At 45.2% G+C, this 24,468-nt stretch overlaps 1 protein-coding gene across 1 annotated transcript in view; it reads left to right on the forward strand.

Annotated features, from left to right (window-relative positions):
- Positions 1–24,468, forward strand: part of DNAH12 (dynein axonemal heavy chain 12) — a 1,291,066-nt gene that overhangs the window by 725,724 nt on the left and 540,874 nt on the right. The window contains exon 45 of the mRNA XM_086939114.1: positions 22,533–22,727. Coding sequence (XP_086795240.1) covers positions 22,533–22,727 — 195 coding nt within the window. The remainder of the gene's footprint in view (positions 1–22,532; positions 22,728–24,468) is intronic.

The following is a 24,468-nucleotide window of genomic DNA, read 5'->3' on the forward strand; positions in this document are numbered from 1 at the left end:
TAATTAATTACCAACTAATTAATAATTATAAATATGTCATAAATTATATTAAATCATTAACTAATTAATAGAAATTAATTACCAATTAATTATTAATTAAAATATGTACAAACATATATCAATTAATTAATTATTATTAAATTACTTCCCACCCTATTCCCCTATAAACCCATAACCCGCTACAGAACATATTTATCAATTAATCAATTAATTAAAAATAAATAAAAATTATTTCTCAATTAATTAATTAATAATTCCTACTAATTAATAATTAATTTAACATAATTAAATTACTTCCCACCCTATTCCCCTATAAACCCACAACCCGCTACAGTAGTAAAAGACAATATTTAATTAAATTACATTAAAAATAAATAATAAAACATAATAAATACAATATAATATACACTAAATTTATTTAAAAATTGATATTAGTAACATCAAAGTTATTAATTTCGATATTATTGACATCGATATTTACAACTTCGATATTACTGATATCATACCAATATCGATATTAAGACTGTCGATATTACTTACCTTCGATATTTTGTCCCATCGATATTTAAACTTCGATATTTTTGTATATCGATATTTAAAAATCGATATTTTGTCTGTGTACCCATATAGACATATATACACTAATAGGCCGGAGGCCTCACATTAGTAACCTATCTGAGTCCTTTTGTAAAAAAGGACCAAACTTTGGCCAGGAGCCAATCAGCTACTACCACTCTCTAGAACCTTCCTGGAAAGAGCCCTAGTCCCTCAGATTTTCGTAAGCACAGTGTTAAGTAGTACCTACTGAGAGAACCAAGGTGAGCCCTTCCAGGGGAGGCGGGTTGCCTGTGAATCTATGAAAGATACCAATACTGGATAACTGCAGTTACAGGTAAGTAACGCATTTCTTATTCAGTATTATGGGTATCTTCCATAGATTCACATGCCTGAATCAGAGTAGCAAGTAGTAGGCAGCACCTTTCGCATAATATAGCATGTAAGACACTTGATAATACCTTATCAATAGTGCAACAGAATAAACTGCAAACAGTAGCAGGATAAGAAATGTGCAATTAGGAAATAGGAAAGGTGGGATGAAAGGAAGAAGGCTCACCTCTAATGAAATAGATGACGGAGCACCGCCTGTCCCACTGCTGCATCCTTCATAAGTTCCGAATCCAAGCAGTAGTGCTTGGTGAACGTATGTGGTGTCTTCCATGTCGCTGCTCTGCAAATGTCGACAATGGGCACCCCAGAAAAAGAGCACCATGGAGGTGCAAACCACTCTAGTGGAATGAGCCCGAACTTTGGCAGGCAGAGGATCTCCCGCCTGTTGGTGGCAGAAGGCGATGGCCGCAGAGATCCACCTTGAAATGCTCTGCTTTGTCAATGGTAGGCCCTTCCTGGGCCTGCTGAAGGCAATACATAATTGGTTGGACTTGCGAAATTGTTCTGTTCTATTAATGTAGAATTTCAGACATCTTTTCAGATCTAAGGAATGTAGAGATCTCTCCGCTGTTGAAGAAGGATTAGGGAAGAAAGATCTCAGTATAATAGGTTTGTGTAGATGGAAAGCAGATGGAACCTTTGGTATGCATTTGGGGTTAGTCCGTAGAATGACTCTGTCCTGTTTGAACTGAAGGAATGGGTCCTGAATACAGAAAGCCTGCAGCTCACTAACCCTCCTTACTGACGTGAGAGCCAGCAAGAGAGCTGTTTTCCATGATAAGTATTTGAGATCTGCTTTATGCATTGGCTCAAAGGGGTGTTTCATCAACTGCGCCAGGAAAATATTGAGCTGCCATGTAGGTGGTAAATGTCTCCTGGAAGGAGCCCTAGTCCCTCAGATGTTCTACTGCACTTCGTGCTAAGGGAGTCTCCACTGAGCTCTGCTCAGATTTCTGGTATTTCTGGATTTATTCCATATTTTTCTCTTCAAATTTACTCTTGTGGAGGAGTGCTAGAGTCTACTATGTCTACCACTCCTAAAAAAGGGCTCTTTAGACCTTGTGCCTCGTGTAGTAAGCTGAGACTACATGTAGATGACAAACATGAAGACTGCCTCTACTGTCTCTACCCTGACCATTCTGCCAAGGATTGTAAGGTCTGCCGCACTTTCTCTGTCAAGACTTTAAAAGTCAGAGAGGGACGCCTGCTTCTGTGGCTTCAGAGACTGAAGGACAAGGATCAAACAGTTTCTTCAGGTGTGAGCGAGTGTTCCTTCAGGAGCTCACACTCCTCCTCCAAAAGGCCAAGACAGACATCTCCAGGTCCGTCTGATATGCCACCTCAAAAGAAGACGCCAAAGCTTCAGAGGGTCGTCCAAAAGCCATGGCAGTTAAGACTTCTCTTCAGGAAGCCACCTTCAAGAAGCATGTGCTGGTGTCTTCTGCCATGCCTGTGACAGCGTCGACAGTCACCATCTCTACGTCGACGGCATCGGCCTTCACCACCTTGAGGACATCTACCTCAGCATCGTCGTCGTCGGGTAGGTCTATAACATCTATTATTCCTGTCAAAAGAGCGTCAATGAAGTCGAAACCATCGTCGTCGACAAAAGTCCCATCGACGTCGACGACCACCTCGTCGACGATGTCATCGGCGACGAAGCCATCGACATCGACAACAGCGTCAACGAGACCGTCGACACCAGCGTCGACGAAGCCGTCGACGACAAGATCGTCGACAAAGCCGTCGACGGCAACTCCAACGTCGACACTGCGTCGACGAAGAAACCACCGTCGACGACGCTATCGTCGACGACGCTATCGTCGACGACGTCGTCGTCGGCGAAGACCACAGAGAGGTCTGCTGTGGCTGTCAGCATCCCACCGTCGACGACCACCCCTTCGACGGGCCTGTCGACGGAAGGCTCTCCTAATACCTATGCACACTTCAGGATGTCAACGCGTACGCTGACGCCAGAGGCTACGTCTCCTAGCAGAGTCCAGCCACTGCCACCGGTCCACTTACTGGAGACTGAGGACTCTGATGATGGCGCCATGTTCCACACTGCAACAAGTCCATCACAGCTAAATGTCAAGGTCCAAGAGAGTTCGGATTATGAAGATATGGGTAAAGCAGAAGTCCCATACCAGTAGGAATATCAATCGTCTCCTCCTTCACAACCTATGGTGTGCCTCCCGGCCTCAATAGTCACGGACCTCCAATTCCTCATAGCGGACTACAAACAGCGGTTTCCGCCTACTCCGCCACCTTCAGTAGTGCCACAACTCGTGACACCAGCTCCTCCTCCTCGCCCTAGACCACCTCCGCTGGTCATTAATCCGGATCCTGTATCTTTGCCTCCTCAACAATCTTCGGATGAAGAGGAAGCAGTGGAAGAAGACAAGGAATGTCAACAGGAGGAGGGAGAAATACATTAGGATGAGTGGAATGACTATATCATTTCACATCCGGCATCCCCAGACCAGGCACAGGCGGATTCACCTCCAGAAGATATCGGGGGTTTCATAATGTTATAGAGTGAGCAGCGGCAAGGTTCAAAATAGAGATGACCACGCAACCTCACGACTGCTTCCTATATGACTTTAAGGAGCCATTCAAGAAGACGGTTCGGTCAATCCCTATTATTGAACATTTCTGGGACCAGGGGGTAAAGATAATGCAAAATCCCTCATCTCTACTTCCAGTGCCGACCAGGCTTGATAAGAAGTATGAGGCCCCGGACACGGCTCCGGCATGCCTTACAGGCCATACTAAACCGGACTCCGTTATTACACAGGCCGCGCAACGGAAATCCAACAACCCAGCTGCTGCGCTGACTGCGCCTCCGGATAAGGAAGGCCGTAAACTGGATAACATCGGGAGGAGGTTCTCCTCAATGTCGGCCATTACTGTCAGGGCGGAAAACTCTCTTGCGCTCTTGGGGCGTTACAATCGCCAGATGTGGGCAGATGTTGCCCCATACCTAGGCACACTGCCAGAGGAGCTGAAAGAAGAGGTAAAGAAGATCCTCCTCGAGGGAGAGCGGTCCGCCTCGGAGATTATTGACGTGCCTATGGATATCGCCTCTACAGGATTTCGCCAGCTGGCGGGGGCAGCGGTCATTAGGCGCCAAGACTGGCTGAAAGCTACATCTTTCCGGCCGGAAGTCCAAGCCAAGGTACTGGACATGCCGTTCGACGGAGAGCTTCTCTTTGGGAAGCATATTGATGAGATGCTGCAGGGTATCAAGAAGGATACATAGACCGCAAAAGCCCTGGGTACCCTCCAGTACAAGAATACTTCCTTTCGGGGCTCCAGAGGAAGAGGCCTGCAGGCAAGAGGTGGCTATCAGGGATACAAATCCTCCTACGGCTCGTCCCAGCAATACAAGCCTCAATACCAACAGAGGCAGCAACAAGGCCAGTCCTTGTACAATAAGTCTTCCTTTCGAGGAAGAGGAGGAAAGAAAAATTCCGCCAGAAGGCAATGACTTCTTTCTCCAACAGGCCCCCACTTCTTCTCCACGTTACGCAGTTGGAAGGAAAATGTCCAACTTCCTCCACAGTTGGCAAAGAATAACAACGGATCGCTGGGTTCGCCAGCTGGTTCGGTTCGGCCATACTCTGGAGTTCGTGGAAACTCCTCCTTCGAACCCCCCCATGTCCCATGCAGCACAAGAACCTTCATCTCCTTCAAGCGGAACTCTCACTAATGCTTCAGAAAGGAGTCGTAGAAAGAGTTCCCAGAGGTCAGAGGGGGAAAGGATTCTATTCACGGTTCTTCGTGATACAAAAAAAGGAGAAGACATGGAGACCTATACTGGATCTAAGGAACCTCAACTGATACCTCAAAAAACAATTGTTCCGTATGGTATCGTTCAGGAGGTGTTACAGCTACTCAATTCCAAAGATTTCATGGTGTCCTTAGACCTCCAGGACGCCTATTTTCACATACTCATCCACAAAAGTCACCGCCAATACCTAAGGTTCACTGTGGCGGGCAGACATTATCAGTTCAGAGTGTTGCCATTCGGCCTGAAGTCGGCGCCACGCATTTTTACGAAATGCCTATCTCCAGTGGCAGCTTACCTTCGCCAGCACCATCACCAGGTATTCCCCTACTTGGACGACTGGCTCATCAAGTCTCACACTCTAGAAGGCGTGAACAGATCTTCAGCTCTTCGAGAGTCTAGGACTTGCACTCAACCAGGAAATGTCAGTACTGCAGCCCTCTCAACACCTCACTTTCCTGGGAGCAATTCTAGACACGCATCAGGAGAAGGCCTTTCCATCACAGGAGCGTCAGATCAAACTGAAGTCGCTGGCAGCCCACATTCAGGTCAAAAAGACCATCAAGGTGCGACTCTTCAAGTCACTGCTAGGAATGATGTCCTCCAATATCCTCCTAATACCACACTGCTGCCTCCGTATGCGTCCCTTACAGGAGGCATTATCATCTCAGTGGATCCAGTGTACGGGATCCTTCGACGATCTAATCAGGATCACTCCGTTCATGGTGAAGGCCCTGCACTGGTGGCTTCAAACAAAAAACCTGAACCAGGGCCTTCCATTCCTGCTTCCAATCTCCCCACACGTGATAACAACAGATGCATCATTGGAAGGATGGGGTGCGTTCCTGCAGGAACTTCAGATACATGGTCAGTGGTCCCCGGCAGAAAAACTGCTCCACATCAACCTGTTAAAGTTGAGGGCAGTATATCTGGCTCTTTGAGATTTCCTGCCCAGAATCAGGAACTCCCCAATTCTTGTGAGGACGGACAACACCACCACAATGCACTATTTAAACAAGCAAGGGGGAACTCGATCCATGACGTTGTCTCAAGAATCACAGCGAATTTGGAAGTGGCTACTCCAACACAACATTTCGCCGAGGGCGGAGTACGTCCCAGGAGCAGACAACACCCTTGCGGACTCACTAAGCAGGCAACGCTCCATTTGCCACGAGTGGGAGCTCGACCAACATGCTCTCGACGCAGTATTCTCCCGATGGGGCAGACCTCACCTGGATCTATTTGCGACGGAGACCAACGCAAAATGCCAACATTATGCAAGCTGGCTTCCTCAGAAAGGATCTCTAGGGGATGCATTTCCGATCGCATGGTGCAACGTCTTTGCTTACGCTTTTCCTCCATTTCCCCTGATCCCCATCGTCCTTCGGAAACTGAAAGCAGAGCATTCCACACTGATCCTGGTAGCCCCAGCATGGCCACGCCAACACTGGTTTACAGAACTCCACCTTCTATCGCTGGAGCCTCCGATTCCTTTCAGGCCTTACCCGCATCTCCTCACTATGAACCAGGGGCAAGTCCAGCATCCAGATCTGACATCTCTCAGATTATCGGCCTGGCTCCTGAGTTCAGAGAATTCCAGGACTTAGATATCCCTCAGGACTGCAGGGTCATCTTAGCCCGGGCCCGGGCTGACAGTACCAACAAGACATATTCTCTTAAGTGGAAGAGATTCTGTTTGTGGTGTAAAGCTAACAAACTGCACCCGTTCTCGTCATCTCTGGCACAACTTCTGCCCTACCTGCTTCACCTGGCCAACTCGGGATTGGCTCATGCCTCAATCAAAGTCCACCTGGGAGCCATATCTCGGTTCAGACGCTCTTCGTTTGGTGTTTCCCTATGGTCCAATAGACTGGTCAAGCGGTTTCTGAAAGGCTTATTCAGGACTTATCCTCCAGTGAGACATTTACCACCTACTTGGCAGCTCAATATTTTCCTGGCGCAGTTGATGAAACACCCCTTTGAGCCAATGCATAAAGCAGATCTCAAATACTTATCATGGAAAACAGCTCTCTTGCTGGCTCTCACGTCAGTAAGGAGGGTGAGTGAGCTGCAGGCTTTCTGTATTCAGGACCCGTTCCTTCAGTTCAAACAGGACAGAGTCATTCTACGGACTAACCCCAAATGCATACCAAAGGTTCCGTCTGCTTTCCATCTACACAAACCTATTATACTGAGATCTTTCTTCCCTAATCCTTCTTCAACAGCGGAGAGATCTCTACATTCCTTAGATCTGAAAAGATGTCTGAAATTCTACATTCATAGAACAGAACAATTTCGCAAGTCCAACCAATTATGTATTGCCTTCAGCAGGCCCAGGAAGGGCCTACCATTGACAAAGCAGAGCATTTCAAGGTGGATCTCTGCGGCCATCGCCTTCTGCCACCAACAGGCGGGACATCCTCTGCCTGCCAAAGTTCGGGCTCATTCCACTAGAGTGGTTTGCACCTCCATGGCGCTCTTTTTCTGGGGTGCCCATTGTCGACATTTGCAGAGCAGCGACATGGAAGACACCACATACGTTCACCAAGCACTACTGCTTGGATTCGGAACTTATGAAGGATGCAGCAGTGGGACAGGCGGTGCTCCGTCATCTATTTCATTAGAGGTGAGCCTTCTTCCTTTCATCCCACCTTTCCTATTTCCTAATTGCACATTTCTTATCCTGCTACTGTTTGCAGTTTATTCTGTTGCACTATTGATAAGGTATTATCAAGTGTCTTACATGCTATATTATGCGAAATGTGCTGCCTACTACTTGCTACTCTGATTCAGGCATGTGAATCTATGAAAGATACCCATAATACTGGATAAGAAATGCGTTACTTACCTGTAACTGCAGTTATCCAGTATTGGTATCTTTCATAGATTCACAGGCAACCCACCCGCCTCCCCTGGAAGGGCTCACCTTGGTTCTCTCAGTAGGTACTACTTAACACTGTGCTTACGAAAATCTGAGGGACTAGGGCTCTTTCCAGGAAGGTTCTAGAGGGTGGTAGTAGCTGATTGGCTCCTGGCCAAAGTTTGGTCCTTTTTTACAAAAGGACTCAGATAGGTTACTAATGTGAGGCCTCCGGCCTATTAGTGTATATATGTCTATATGACATTACTATTTTTATATACCGGGGACTCCCACCCCGACGACGGGGAATGATTCAGGCATGTGAATCTATGAAAGATACCAATACTGGATAACTGCAGTTACAGGTAAGTAACGCATTTCTTACAAAGGCACCACCATTTCCCCAAAGATAGCAATCTCTGGCATGTCCTAGAAGTCCTAAGACCTTATTTAGAGTTTCAGGGACAAGGTTACTTAGTCACAACTGTGACTGATATCCCGTACGCCTCACTACCATAGTGTATGATGTCAAACAAGACATTCATCATGCTTGTGATGGAGTAACACATCTGCTAAACTCTAAATCAGGCCCATAATGTTTGGGCCAAAGCACCTTTCAAGTGACTAAGCAATTCTGCCTGGATTGAATGATTGCCAAATACCTGTCAAGTCAATTAGATGCTTTGGGGGTGATTATGGATAAAGTTCTGCCCTCCCCATGAGCCAAATCATTACAGTTACACAGAGTTGTGCAGTGTGAACAAATTGAATAATTGTAAGTCTACCAAATATATACTATGATAAAGCTTCAAAGGAGTGCAGGATGCTGCTCGCCATATCTTATTAAAGCATTGCTGTTTCTTCTGAGTCTTGCACTCCCTTCACTGGCTTCTGGAATGGGGTCTGAGACACTCTGCATCATCCACAGAGTCTTTCTTGGAATGACCCAAGCATCAACTCTAACTATTATAGCAGTTTCAGTTCTTCAGCATTGCAATCCTCCTGAAGGAAAATAGTGTGAGGTGCTTAGCAACCAAATCAAACTGGGCTCCTGCTTGCAAAGATGGTTAGAAAAGTTAATTGTGTAATTAACTAAGACAGGATAATGGCTTTCTTGGGTGGAGTACTTGAAAATTATATTAGGCTGCACCAGATTAGTCTCCTGTGGGCACAACATTAAAGATCCCACCTCTTGTATTGCCATCTGGCATGCAGAGCAATTGGGGTTGATCACTGAAGTGGTAACGATTGTAGTAGACAGATGATACAGAATAAAAACCAACAGTAATAAAGCCGCCTTTAACTAACAAGGGACCTACAGCAATCCTCAAGGTTAAAGAGCTAAGGGATAGAGGGTCTTAAAAGACTCCCATCACCAAGTGTGATCCAAAAAGTGAAACAGTTTTTAGCAAATCTTTCCTCATAGATTCAGAGAAGCCATCATGAGTGTAATTGTGGTTCTTCGAAAGTGTCACTGCATTTTTACAAGTTTATTACTTTTACTTTGGAAACTCACTTCACTTTTTCAGGAAAAATAAGATACCACAAAGCAATAAGCAATCTTTAACTCAGATTCTGGATAATGCACTGCTGATTGTTTGCATTTTTTATTAATCACCTCAAAAAGTTTGGTATGGAAAGTTGGGAGTTCTTACAAGAGGTTGTCGATAAGTGCTTGTAGATATCTTGTAGTCTGGCAAAATCCTAGTTGTTATGTAAGAGGTATGATTGGGATATTAAATGCATTAGGCCAACTAAACTACAGTGGTTATTGTATTAGTATGAAACCTGTAATTCATCTATTTTAGTACTGTCAAAGGTTATGTTATAACAAGTGATTTAAAATTGGTGGGTGGAGCAAACAACACTGTATTTGTCACCACAATATGGCTAATCAGTTATAGCCCAAACTCGTAAGAGAAATGGGTGCTTGGGTGTACGGGTAAAGGGTATCAGCCACCATATGTCCCTTGTAGGGTAATACCCTTTGGCAAACATAAATTGGGTTACCCAGCACCCCCAAATCACCTAGGCAATCAAGTTTTTGCTTAAGTATTTATATAGTATAAATCAGTTGTTCATGTTTCAAAGGAAAAATAAGAGTCCCATGCAGGGTTATCATTCACTTCTTTATAGTTCATCTTCTTATAAAACTATTTATTTGATTGCAGCCAATGCGTTTCGTTCTTCCTGGGAATTTTTCAAGGCTCCAAGGTTTCATATATCGATAGTCGTTAGAAATTATTGTATTAAGATTTGTATTTTCTTCTGTTATGATATATTGAGTTGTATAGTGCATTAATCATCTGAGAGGGTATCCAGGCACTTGGACTAGATTGTATTTGTGTGGTCCCCAAGGTGCTTATAGCTGTTTGCAGAACCCAAGAAGTGAGGAGGAGGCTCTCATGTGTTGAGGGAGGTCGTTCCATGTCTTGAGTGCGATGTAGGATAATGAGAGACCTCCCATTTTGCTTTTACAGATGCAAGGAATGTGTGTAAGTGAAAATGAGGCAGAACGTAGATGTCTGGTGGGTTAGTGAACGGGTATGCAGCTGTTCAGGTATTCTGGTCCAGTGCTGTGTAGATCTTTGTGTGTGTGCATGAGAAATTTGAATTGTCTGAGCTTGTGAATGGGGAGCGAGTGAAGCTTCTTGAGGTGTGGTGCACAAACCTTCTATATTTCTTGTCCCAAGTTTGTTATGATGTTTATGGGCTATTAGAGCTATTTTAAATGGTTCTGGGAGATGGCCGATTTAATTTTTTATAATGAAAATTGGTTGTAAGAAAGGCAAATATGTGAGTACTACGTGCAATCAACTGAGTATCAAATCAAAATCAAATAACAAAAATGTTTGTTTCAGTTAATAAAAACTATAACAATCTTCCAAAGGACAATTAGTTCCACATCATAAAAATATTAAAATTGAATTTCATGTCATAGTCTATAGCATTGCTATCATTTCTTCTCTCAATATGAAGTGCATTAAATCCATTTAAAACCAGTCTGTGGATCATTAATTCATACCTGTATTGGAGAATGTTGCATTGCGAGTTGGATGCAGGTCCTGCTGTAGTCTTGGTGAAGTTCAAACACATTTGCGAGGAGACCTGGGGCAGTTGTCTAGTTCATGCTGTTTTGAGGTTGTGGAGTACACTCTAACACCATGCAAGGGTCCAGGACTTGAAAGGGCTCCTCTTTGGAGTTAGTGCTCAGTCCAGCAGAAGCCAGCAAAAGTCAACAGCAGGGTTCATGCACATTCAGTTGGTACTGGTCAGCTGAGTAGTTGCAAGGAAAGGTCTCTGGAAGCTTGTTGTGCCCCGTACCTCAAACTGGAGGTCAGCAAAATGACCCTTGGAGTCACTTTTGAGATCTGGGTTCAAGGTGAGCAGGTCCAGTCTTCCTTCAGGAATCAGGCAGCAGGAAAGTCCTTCTTCTGAATGTGCTACTTGTATGCAGAAGTATGGAGAAGTGTGGCTCAGGGGTTAGAGTTGGCAGACCCGGAAGCTGAGATCGGCCCTGGACCAGGGTTCAATTCCCCGCCTCGGCGGGTCTTGGGCTAAAAATTCCACGGACTCGATAATTCTCGCTCCGGTGCCTTCTCGACTCACGGGTTCACACTCTGCGACTCTGGGCAATAGCTTGCTTAATCTCCACAACGGCCCCTCGCGGCGGGATGCCTGGCTTTCACCTTGTGGATACCCTGCCGGGGTTATCTCACAGGGGAATACCATGACGGGTTCCCTACGCAAGCGCCGGGAAACCCACTGCGGGTAGCTGTGCGCTATATAAGCTCAAATACATTTACATTATATAAGCTCAAATACATTTACATTTATGCATAGCTAATAGCTAAAAATGTTTGAAGGGTAAATAACATTCACTAGCCAATAAAGAAAAAAGGTAGCATTTCTACATGAACATTGGCTTGGACAGGTTCTCTATTGTTTACTTCCATACAGTCCTCATATATTTTATTTTCCTTATTGTATTTATTGTTTACATATGTTTGGAGTCCCTTTGTATCTATCAAAACCTGATCGTTGAAAGGAAAATGTTCTGCTGCACTGTTTGTACAATGTGGGCTATAGGCACAGCATCCATTCACAATTCCAGTGGAACTAACTTTACTAAGTCTCAAATGACAATGCACAAAAGTGCTATGTAATGTAAAAATTGCTATGCCAAACTACAATGCACCATTATGACCTATTGTGATTTCCAAGGAAAAGGGGGAGGGGTGTTAAGGGGTATAGCTTCCACTTTGAAAGTCACAATGATGTGCAAAAATGCTTTGAAACTGTATGCATGCAGTGGTTAACTCCTGCTAGGTCTGGTGCTGACCATTTGCAAAGTGTAAGTTGTCAAACTTTGACAACTAACTTTGTGCTTGTATAGGCTAGTGACATCAGGGGGAGTTGATCATGGCCCCGTTGACCACTGCATTTTCTTCCCAAATATGCAATCCTGTTGGAAGGAGGTTTATTTGTAGGTGTAGGTGGGTACCTACTGCTAGTAATCACACCAGAATCACAAATCAGGTCCAGTCAAGTTCCCAATAAATGAATCCTTGCTCAATCCTGGGTAGCTTGGCTACAAGCTGTCAGGCTCACTTAGGAGACAAGTGTGTAAAGCATTTAAAAACACCAAACATTAAATAAGTAAGACCCTACACACTATAAAAACAACACCAATTTTTAAGAATAGGAAATATTTCTATCATTAAAATGACCGAAACAACAAAAGTTCTATATAGGGAACTGGAGATATGAATTTTTAAAGATTAAATACTTTCTAGTGCTTAAAAGCCAAAAGTACCAACTTGGGACACCTGGTCGCGCTTGATCGGGACAAACTGAAAGTTTCTAAACGACTGCAGTGTCCTAACTTTACTACTACTAAATTGAGAAAAATCCTAATCTTAAGACTTTCGGTAGTCACAGAAGGCATTTAGGAGTCCTCAAGTTAGGAGCCCTAACTTTACTACTACTAAAAATTGAGAAAAATCCTAATTTTAAGACTTTTGGTATGCACAGAAGGCATTTAGGAGTCCTAAAGTTAGGACTACTAACTTCTGTGAATACCGAAATGAGTAAGTGCCTTCTGTGAATACCGAAATGAGTAAGTGCATTCTGTGAATACCGAAATGAGTAAGTGCATTCTGTGAATACCACAATAGTAGTAAGTTTAGGATTGAGTCTTAAATTCATTCTGTGAATCGGGCCCTTAGTCACTTTTTTGGAGCTTTTTCTCTCGCGACGTCAAGCGGATCTCCTCATCAGGCCTGCATGCAATTCGAAGATGTGTGATGCCTAGGTCAACTCCTGGAAGTCTCATTGACAGGAAAAGCTCCAGAGTTTCAACGAGGCAGACTTGGATCTCAGACCGAGTCACGGTTCGACATCGCTGGCTTGACTCTTGACGATAGGTTGGTCAACTTATGGAGCTTTTTGACAACATTTCTCCGAATGATTCCAAACTTCTGGATCTTATTTCAGAATTTCCTTTTGGGCTCTTGAAGTGTCCACAACACCAATCCAGGGTTCCAGAATCTCTTATTTGCTCCTTGGGAAGTTGGGACTCCAAGACCTTCAATGCTCCTGGCCAAATCCTTAAAAGTCCACTGCGTGCTATCCAACTGGGTTCTTCTTGGTAGAGATGATGCTGTTGGAGCTCTGTTAACCTGTTTTTTTCTGGGAGTCTATTCCTCAAAGTTTTTGAGTCAGGTAAGTCCTTCTTTTGCTGAAACCCAAAGTGGACAGGAGGTGCAGTCCTTCTGAGTGCAGTTCTCTTGTTGCATGCCAGGGGTTCAGCAGGGCAATCCTTCTTCTTCTTGTTTCTTCCAGGCAGCGATCTGAGTTGCTGGGCAGCTCTCCCATATTTATCCAGGCTTCTGGGTTGGCAAGCTGGGGGCACCCCTGACTAATGGGGTGCAGGCCGGGGTGCCACCCTCAATGAGTACCACTTCCCCAGAAAGTGTGGCAAATTCTTGTCCCAGAAAGAAGTGATCTTCTAGCTGCAGATTCCTTACCTTTCAATTTACTAGGCGTCAGGCTGGATCCGGAAACTTTTGCTGAGCAATACCCCGCGTACACGACATCTTGTAGCTCCATTGGCCCCACGTGATGTCATCAGCATTTGTAGCATCAGTAATGATGCCCTAGTGCCTATAGAGGTGCCACCCAGCCCGAAGACATCAGTTCTTTTCTTTCCACACCAGTTAAGTGCTGTTCTGGGAAGAGCTACTCCTCTTCTGCTTTTTAGCAGGCTTTTTCTCGACTTTTGTCGCACATTTTTGGAATCAAATTTGTGTGCGAGGGACGTCTTCGAGGAAGACAAGTTTCAAACTATGCAGGACTTGTTTACGCATGATGTCGGCTACTGATCCCCACCGCTTATGTCTTTGGTGTCTTGAGCGCCACCACGATACGAAGTCGCGTTCGGACTGTCGGGCTTCAGGGTGCGCGCAATGAAGTTACTCGTGGCCCGGCAGTTGACACCGTCAAGCGAGACTCTGTGGAGGTCACAGTCCCGTTCGAAGAAGAGGAGTTTGTGGGGCTGTTCCAGAAGCCCTTTGTCCTCTTCCTCCCACTCGAGGTCCTCAGGATGCTTGAGAAAGAGTCACAAGAAGAAGTCCAAACGGACTTTGTCTTTACCTCAACTGGCATCCATTGTCGAAAGGGGTAAGGAGCACCAACGCTCTAGGCACGGATCCGCAGAGCTGGAGCGGGAGCCGGAATTGATTTTGCGCCTCCCCTCCCTTTTCAAGAGCCAGAGCAACTCCCGCTCAAATTAAGGAATTTTACTAGGCCATGTGCCACATACTTGAGCAGAACAACCCCACTGGAGAGCCTTCAGGCCCCGCGGGGTCTGAAGGGGCCCCATTGGGTTCAACACTGATGTCGCCGGCCAAGAAGCTGGTGGGGCCTCAGGGATCCTATCCCGGATCCGGTTTGATGCCTGTCGTGCCAGTGCGACCTTTCCCAGTGTTGAACCCAAAGTCGGTGCCTACGATGTCGCCGAAACCCGTGGGTGGCGCAAGCCTCATCCTCATCCTCGATGACAGGGAGCTGGAACAACGTTGATCAACGCTGATTCCGATGTTGACAGAACCCAGAGGTTCTATGCTGTCGCCTGAGCACTTTGAAGATGTGCTAGGCTCAGGAGAGGGATTGGAGGGGTCTGGGGACCCTCTTGAGAACCAGGATATCTCTGAGGAGAATTTGGACTGGTACGGGGAACTTGGGGAGATCTGTGGTCTGGATACTCCCCCAGATACTGGCATGCTCTCACCTCCTATGATGACTACGGAGGAGGGAGCATCCTATTCCATGATGGTAAAGAGGGCAGCTGAGGTCCTCGGACTGGAGCTGCCCTCCGTGCAAGTCAGGACTAATCTCCTGACTGAGGTGCTTCAATCTGGGGCTTCCACTTCCGAACGTCTGTTGCCCTTCAATGAGGCACTTACAGACGTCCTTCTAGGAACTTGGTCCAAACCTAGCACATGGGCCATCGCCCAGCTCCGGGTGACCCAAAGCTCTCTCAGCCAACACCCCAACCCAGAGAGTTCATTGGTGCAGGCCTCTACGTCCCAAGGCACATTCCCTTCCAACCCTCCGGATAGGGAATCCACGAGGTCGGCCTTGCATGGCCGTCGGTGAATACCACATGCTTATTGGGCCATTTCTCCCATTCCCTTTGGGAGACGGATGGGGAAGTGCTTCCTCAAGTCCCGGAGGAGGCCCGGGCTGTGCTCTCCCAAGCTGTCAAAGACGGGAGGGATGCAACAAAATTCGCCATACAGTCTAGGTTAGATATGACTGATAAGCTGGGCAGATCAAATTCAATGACAGTGGCCCTGAGTCACCATACCTGGCTTCGTACCACTGGCTTCTCGGGTGATGTCCAAGCTAACTTGATGTAAACTAAAATTGGTGGCCAGCCGTCAATGTTGCCTACCGGTCTCGGACACTCACTACTTTAAGTGATTTACAATCAATAATACATTATTATTATTGATTGTAAATCACTTAAAGTAGTGTGTGTCTGAGACCGTTAGTCAACATTGCCGGCTGGCCACCAATTTTATTTTACATTAAGTGGGATTAGGCACACACTTTCGGACGTTGCACACTGATCGAACAAGCTAGAATAATAAGGTTAGATCATTTCTGCAAATAGGAGTGCATAGACCACCCATCATTACAAGCTAACTTGATGGACATGCCCTTTGATGGAACTCACCTTTTTGGGGAAAAAGCAGACTTGGCCCTCGTTAGGTTCAAGGAATCTCATCCTACGGCCAGATCCTTGGGCCTTTTCTCCACTCCTCATGGCCAGTCTTCCTTTTGCCCCTTTCATGGCAACAGAAGGGATTTCCAGCCGCGTCAGCCATACCCTAGCCACCGTCCTGTACAGACTGCCCAAGCCGTGCATGGATGTGGACGCAGTGCATTACGATCTCGGAATGGAGGCCAGAAGTCATCTACCACACTGCCTCCGGCAGCCGCAGCCTCCAAGCACTCCTAGGCTGAATCTGCTAGACCACACTACTGCAGTTGGTAGGAGAATTTGTCATCATCTCTCCCACTGGAGATCCATAACATCGGACAAGTGGGTCTTGCAGATCATCCAGGAGGGCTATTCTCTACCTTTCCTTTCTTTTACTCCTACTATTTAGGAATGGCTGACGGAGCATCATTTAAAATTGCTCCAAGAAGAAGTTATGGCTCTTTTGGCCAAGGGAGCTATAGAAAGGGTCCCAGTTTCAGAAGTTGGCTGTGGCTGTTATTCCCACTACTTTCTTATTCCAAAGAATAACAAGGAAACTATGGCCCATTTTAGATCTTTGGACTGTCAATCTCTTCCTCAAGAAGGAAACATTCAAAATTCTCACTCTGGCTCAGGTCTTGTCTGCTCTAGACCAGGAAGACTGGATGGTAGCATTGGGCCTGCAGGATGCGTATTTTCACATTCCCATCTGCCGGGCCACAGGTGTTACCTGCAGTTCAAGATAAGCACTGAGCACTTTCAGTTTAATGAGCTCCCCTTCTGAGTTACCAGTGTTCCTCGGGTGTTCACCAAGGGTGATGGTGGTGGTGCAGTGCATTTGCGCAGGTTTGGGGTGTCGGTCTTCCCCTACCTCGCGATTGGCTGTTGAAGGCATCCTCATCCCAGGCAGTCGTCTCCCACCTTCAGACTGTGGCGAACCTCTTGCATTCGCTGGAGTTCTCTATAAACGTGCCAAAGTCACACCTGATTCCTTCTCAGATGCTCCCTTTTATCAGAGCAGTTCTGGACACAATGCAGTGTCGGGTTTATCTTCCCGAGCATGGAGTCCAGGATATTCAGGCTATGATTCCGATATTTCAGCCTCTATCCTGGATTTCGGTGAGACTGACTCTGAGGCATCCTGTTGGTAAGACATGCAGGATGGCGTATGTTGTCTCTGCAGAGGGACTTGAAGTTCCATTGGGCACAGCATCTGGGAACTCTCCCCGACATGGTTCAGATCTCGGAAGGAACTGCGAAAGATCTGCAGTGGTGGTTAACGAACCACAATTGGTCAACGGCAGACCTCTCTCCCTTTCCCAAACAAATCTCACTGTTGTGACAGATGCACCACTTCTCGGATGGGGCGCCCATCGGGGAGAGGTGGAGATCAGTGGACACTGGTCTCCGGCGGAGTCGTAGCTCCACATAAATTTGTTCGAGCTCCGAGCGATTTGGTTTGCCTTGAAAGCATTTCTTCCCTCAGTCAAGGGGTAGTTAGTGCAGGTGTTCAAAGAAAATACCGCCACCATGTGGTACTGCAACAAACAGGGCGGGTGGAGTCGTGGACTCTTTGTCGAGAGACCCTGCGTTTCTGGACATGGCTGGAACAGCAAGGTGTAACCTTGGTACTTCAACATCTGGCAGGTTCTATGAATGCCAGGGCATTCAAACTCAGTCGTCGATGCCTTGCGGATCACGAGTGGCATCTCCAGATGGAGGTGGCTCAAGGTCTTTTTTAGCAGTGGGGAGAACTTTGATTAGATTTGTTTCCCTCCGAAGAGAACGTGCAGTGTCAGCAGTACTGCGCGCTGGAGTTTCCAAGGTAGTTATCGCTCAACAACGCTTTTTGTCATGAGTGAAGCTCAGGCCTGTTGTACGCCTTTCTGCCGTTACCACACCTACCCAGGGTTCTGAATATCAGGAGCGACTTGGCCCAAATCATTTTTGTGGCTCTGGGCTGGGCGAGGAGAGTCTGGTATTCAGAGCTCCTGAGAATCAGTGCCGATCCTCCGATCAGGCTGCCCCTTTGGGCCTTTCTTCTGTCACAGCAGATGGGGAGGGTCCTCCACCCAAATCTGTCACTACGCCTCCATGCGTGGAGATTGAGTGGCAGCACTTGATAGCCTTTGACCTTCCTCCCGAAGTCTGTAACGTTATTCTGGTGGCCAGCCCTCTCTCTTCAAATCTTCTATTGTAAATAGATTTCTAAAGGGGCTGGCTCACTTTTGTTCACCCCTGCCCTTTGTTATGCCGCAGTGGGACCTTGATTTGGTCCTTACTTACCTGATGTGTGTTCCCTTTGATCCTTTGCACAATTGTCCCCTCCGGCTGTTGACCATCAAAACAGCCTTCTTAGTGGCAATTCTGTCAGCCTGGAGGGTGAGTGAGTTGTAGGGGTTATCCAGCTTCCTCCTTATCTTATGTCCTTTCTGGACAGCTGGTGCTTTGCACCAGGGCATCTTTTTTGCCAAAGGTTGTGACCCAATTCCATCTGGGTAAGTCCATCACTTTGCCCACCTTGTTTGCTCCTCCGCATCCCTCTAAGGAGGAGGAGCATCTCCACCGGCTGGACCCAAAAAGAGCATTGTCGTTCTACCTTGACCACACAAAAGAGTTCCAGGTGGATGACCAACTCTTTGTGGGATACGTGGGAGCAAAGAAGGGAAGGGCAGGGCAGAAAATGACCATCTCTCGCTGGGTCGTTCTCTGCATCAAGAAGTAGCCCCTTGAGAGATTAGGAGCCCATTCAACCAGGCGAAAGGCTGCGACTACGGCCTTGGGGTGTCCCAGTCCAAGACATCTGTCAGGCAGCGGTGTGGAAATCTTTGCACACGTTTGTGAAACATTACTGCCTTGATGTGCAAGTTCGCAGGGACTAACACCTTGCCTGTTCAGTCCTGCAAGACTTTTTAGTCTAGGATGTGAGTCCACAACCCACCACCGGGATGGTATGGCTCGGTTATCTAATTCAAAGGTAGGGACTCTGCAGTTAGAAGTCTCTATCAGATGAACAAGCTACTTAACTTCGGTAATGAATTATCTGGGAGAGACTCTATCTAGCTGCAGATTCCTTACAGCCCCATCCATGCCTCCCCGCTTTGTGGACTGATATTGTAGGGCTAGGGTTGTTTCCCCTTTTTCTGGGCTCTAGTTTTGCACACAACTATGTCAGGTACTTTGTCACCCTGCGTTTCTGGCATGGAAAGTACGAAAAGTAATGATGTCCGTGCGCCTGGGTGGCGACTATAAAGGCACCGCAATATCATAACCGACGCCATCATGCGGAGCCAAATGGAGCCACCAGACGTTACGCGCAAGTGGTATTGCTCAGCAAAAGTTCCCGGATCTAGCCTGACGCCTGGGAAAATCAAAGGTAAGGAATCTGCAGCTAAATAGAGTCTCTACCAGCTATGCATTACCAAAGGTAAGTAACTAGTTCTACCATAAACTTCAAAATCTGTCCTGGAGTTTAAGGTCTGGCTACAGGTGTGGCTAGCTTTCACTAACACTCTCCTTCCAGCCTGTCCCTCTGCTAATTTAATTGCAGGACCTCCTATCTGGCTGGGGGTGTAGGAAGTGGGGGTGGGCCTCAGTCCTGCCCTAAGTGTCTTTCCCTCTCTAAAGACCAGTTTGACTATCCAGCCCCCTTCCTGCCTTTTGCGCTGCAGCTTAAGGATCTTCTCCCACCAGATCTCCTTGTTTCCTTTCAAGCCACTTCACACCTCATCAGAGCAGTTTGACTTAGCCTGTCAAAGGTTGGCTAATCAAGAGGCGCTGCTCTAGAGCTGGATTCAGGCACATCAGAAAAGCAAGTTCTATAACTTTTTTTCTGTCATAGTTAAAATAAATCTAACCTTGGCAAGTAGTTGGATTTATTCTACCTTTTATTTAAAGACTTTGAATTATTATTTCAACTCTCTCCTGTCACTAGGTTAGACCTTATAAAAAGTTGAATAAATCCTTCCCAAGTTAGCCTATTGAGCTAATGTACTACAATGGGAAAAACGAAATTGGCAGTTTTTCCCTCACCAGGGCTTATGAAACATATTTTATAATGTCTCTGCTTATTGTAACAAGGCAACCTACCCTTGGTGCACCTGGGGTAGACCTTAGGAGTGACTTATATGTAAAAATAAGGTAGTTTAAGACTTTCTAAGTATCTTTAATTCCTAAGTCAAATTTGGACATAGTTTTATTTTGAAAGCAGTCTGCAAAGCAGTAATGGATTTTAAAATGATAGACACCACAGCAGTGCACACTTAAGTGCATTAAATCCTCTGGGACTCTAAACCTAGATGCCCTGCCAAATGCTAGGGACCTGCAGGTAGGTTGTCAGTACAAATTATAATTGTACCATGTTCCTTTTACACAGACCACAGGCCGAGGTTAGCAGAGCCCAGGGCATCACCAGAGTCAGAAAACCAGAATCTAGTAGTCCAAATGGGGACAAAAAATTGGGGGGGGGGGGGGGGGGGGGGGGGGAACAGTGAAGAAAGTCCTAGTTTCTCACAAATCCATAATGTTTTGATAATATACTGTATTCATTATGTGGTGCATTGTATACATCTTCAGACAATACTAAAACAGATCATTGTCACGTATAGAACAAAAAAATAACCTCCTTGTGATTCCTAACCTACCATTTATATTGGAATTATTGAAAACTATTCATAAAGCTCAGTGAATCATTTACATCTCCTGGTAATAATACTGCCAAGTACATGCTTAGCCACAAACATTATTAAAAAAAAATATCTTTTCTCGCAATTAAATATGACCTGTCCATATTAAACCAGGTTCATCAGTGTAGCCTTTTTATTTTATTTTCAGTTCTACTGTAGCAAAAACTTTTTTATTTAATCCTATCATTCAAACCATTTGGTATTAAATTTTACACATTTTTAATCCAACATAGCTCTAGCTTTGCCAGTCATTTATCCCTATTGATCTGTTGTTGTGCTTAATACACGAAATGCTCTGATAATATAGAGCCAGATGTACTAAACATTTCAGTGGCCGCAAACCTAGCAATTCTCCAGTGGGTTTGCGGACGCTATCGCATTTTTACTTATGTACTATATCTCTTTACAAAATTGCCAAAGTATTTGCCATTTGCTAAATTAATTTAGAAATGGTTTACTAATCGCTATTTGGCAGTGGTGTGTTATGGGTGTTTATTACAATTTTCGATTCAGTACCATATTTAGCAATAGTTGCAAACCATCAAAAAGTTATTGACACTTCAGTGGTGGTGAGATCCCCTCAGGACTGCTTCTCTTTTGTGAATTTTGGCAACGTTATTGGTTGAGTATTCAGTGGTCCATGGGAACTTTTTTGTTTTGCTTTTTATTACAGTTGACCCATTTCCTTTAAGGGAATCTGGCTGCTTTAAAAAGAAAATAGGTATTATCTTTCTATTCTATCAGACATTGTGGTCTGCTGATCCTAGTAGGCCAGGCCTGTGGTTTTCTCCAGTCGGAGTGAGTCATAATTTGTGACTTACGTCATCAATAATGAGGTAGGTCGGACTGCAGCCCACTCCAAGTTCTTTTTTTGTGAGCCAACCTATTTCTACATAGGTAGACTGGCAAAAACCCTTTCTGGGTTCAAAAATCCTAGTCTCTTTTGCAACTAGTACCTACGAGCAGCAAGTATGAGCATCTGGCCTGTAGATCTCTCAATAGAGATGAAATTGTACAATATGCAATTATGTTTAGCATATATTTGTGTTGAAATAGTCTATAATGTAAACTAACAAATGTCACAAAAGTTGGAGGTGCCCCTGTTGCATACGACAAGGTGGGAGACCTATCGAACAGGAAACTACACGAATAGTACCTAAAGCAGGGCAGTGCTAAATAGACAAGTGTTCACTTGCTTATATATGACTGTTTTATGAACTGTCCACCTTTTGGTGGCCTATATAAATTGGTTTTAATTATTTTTTAGATTGTAACCCGTTCGGGAGGTAATAAATTTTATTGTTCACATTTTGATATATTTTGTTTACTTGGTGTTATTATCTTTTTTTATTCATTTTGTCTACTTGTCTATTTAGCACTGCCCTGCTTTAGGTACTATTCGTGTAGTTTCCTGTTCGATAGGTCTCCAAAGTATTCTTATTTCTGTTTTCATACTTTAGGATATCTTACCTAAAATAACTAAGACAGGGTTTATATCCTTTTTTAGTAAACTAACAAATGAACATTAAAGCGTGGCCAAAGGGTATTTTTTGTATTTCAAAGGGATATCTTCCAAATAGAAGGAGAGCGCAGCGCGATCTGGGAGTAGGACGCCAGTGGTGAAAATAAAACGTGCTCCACCAAGTTATCTTCAAGAATATTAAATCATTTCTACATAAGAGACGAGAGTGCAATTTACAGTTCAATGTAAATGTATATTAGTGGCTCTCCACACAGTGACGTGCAGCATGGAAAAAACAAAATCTGGCACCACTGCCGGTAGCTGAGCTGTTCCAAAGAGAAATAGTTTGCAACGAGAAGACAGTATCCATCTGAACCAACAATATCAATGGCACATAGCGGATTTGGCTCAGTTCCATGCTCATTTTTAAAAAAATGTATAGTTAATGAAATGGTCGCTTTTTAAAACACGATAAGATTAACAGTGAATCAGTCATTTATTTTCTATTTTATTTTAAGGGTGTGATGGCTGCAGCACAAGCTGGAAATAAATCTGCTGAACTTAGTCCTTTGGCGATGTTTGCCTTCTTCGTGAACCGGTGCAGAGAAAATCTCCATATTGTAGTGGCTTTCAGTCCAATTGGGGATGCTTTCCGTAATCGACTCAGGCAGTTCCCTTCACTCGTCAACTGCTGCACCATTGACTGGTTCCAGGTATGCATGCGTGACCTTTGTAATTTGACTTTTTCCATTCAAATCTGTAATGTGTTTGGCTGTCTTTGCTACTGTGCTTCTTCGCTGTCTAACCTGTTTCATCCTGATATTTATACATTGATTTTTTCGGCAACTCGTCCTATGTAACTATACATTCATGTTTTAATTAACGGGACAACAATTAGAAACAAAAGTTTTTACGATTTTAGTTCCCTTTACCTTCTATTGATGAGATTTGTTGCCAGTTGCTCCATAAACGATTGCCAATTGCAGAAATGCAGGGCAACCTGAAGGGACAAAGAGAAAATGGTGGGGAAGGTGCTGTTCCGTAGATGGTCGGGGACTTCTATCCTTACAGTTTTAAAACAATATGGCTTCTGCCCTAGCAGACTTGTCTCGACTGTGCTTCACAAAACACTTCAGAGGTCGGCGGTTGTAGTTATCATTTGGCAATTCCTTGGGTTTGATGTTGTTTAAATTAGGAGTTCCTACAGACTCTGGCCTGATTATGACTTTGGCGGTGCTGTGCCAGCTTTGCGCCGGCACAGCACCACCAAAGATGTACATGGTCCGCCTGCCGCATTACGGTTCTTCTCGTGTTAGGTGGACTTTTCTTGTACTGTTCCCACTGGTGTGTCCTGAAAACGGGCACCTCAATGGGAACGCAAAAGCAGTTTCAGCACGGCATGGACTGTGAAGTCCTTGCCGTGCTGGAACTTGGGGTGCATGCAAACAGGGGGGCACCTGTTGTGCTTTCCTGAATTCATCCTCATGGCGGTGGGGGGGGGGGGCATTGGAGCCCTGTAGGGTCCCTTTTGTTTCCCACCGCCAGTCTTTTCATGGCGGTTCATCGCCATGAAAGAGCTGGCAGTGGGAAAACTCATAATATGTTAGATGGACCATATTGGATACCCCTCTGTGCTGCGCCCCTGCCAGGGAATGGTGCAGCTGGTGCAGCTGTTGCAGTCCGAATGGCAGCATTGGAATAGGGTGGCCGCAGGACCGCCACCCCAACCCTGGCGGTCAAAGACTGCCAGATGCGTAATCGGCCCCTCTGAAATCAAAGGAGGCAATTCCTTTATCTTTTTGGAACTAAATGTACCTATCCACTCCGTCATGGCATAAAGAACTTATCACTAGTCCACTAAAATTGCCTGAAGACTTTTATTGCTTCAGATATTATAGTGTACAGTAAGTTCCAAAGGAATTCAGCGCTCTGGTTGGTGACTTTTAATCAGTCAGAATAGTATTTTCAAGGTATTTCACTACAAAATCAAATACATTGTAAGAGAAAATGCTTTAATTGCATTTACGTCAAGGTTACATGCCTAGCTGAAGTGTTAGACCCTGTTAGGTAGATGGTTGTTAATGTTGCACATTTTGAAAGTTTGTAAAGGCTGCAGGTACGTTTTATATGTAACCTCCCACCTAACTTCAAAAGGGAAGGTGACTTGATTGTGTCACTGATGAGCTCAGCAGCAACATAAACTCACTATATAAATTGGTAAATTAAGTCGAATAAATCTTATTTATTTCCGTACGTCCTTACTCTGGAACTTGCACTAGATGAAAGCCCTAAGATAGTTATCTGCTTGCTAGGATGACTACATATAGGGGCCGATTCCGATCTCGGTCGGAAGGGCTCCGAATCGGGTTTGGGATTAGCGGGTTGGATTCGGAGGCTGAATTTCCGTCCGGTTCGTACACAGGTCCGGACGACAAAGTCCGATGCGAACAAGCA

This window comes from Lissotriton vulgaris, chromosome 9 (genome assembly GCF_964263255.1).
Source record: "Lissotriton vulgaris chromosome 9, aLisVul1.2, whole genome shotgun sequence".
Classification (NCBI taxonomy): domain Eukaryota; kingdom Metazoa; phylum Chordata; class Amphibia; order Caudata; family Salamandridae; genus Lissotriton; species Lissotriton vulgaris.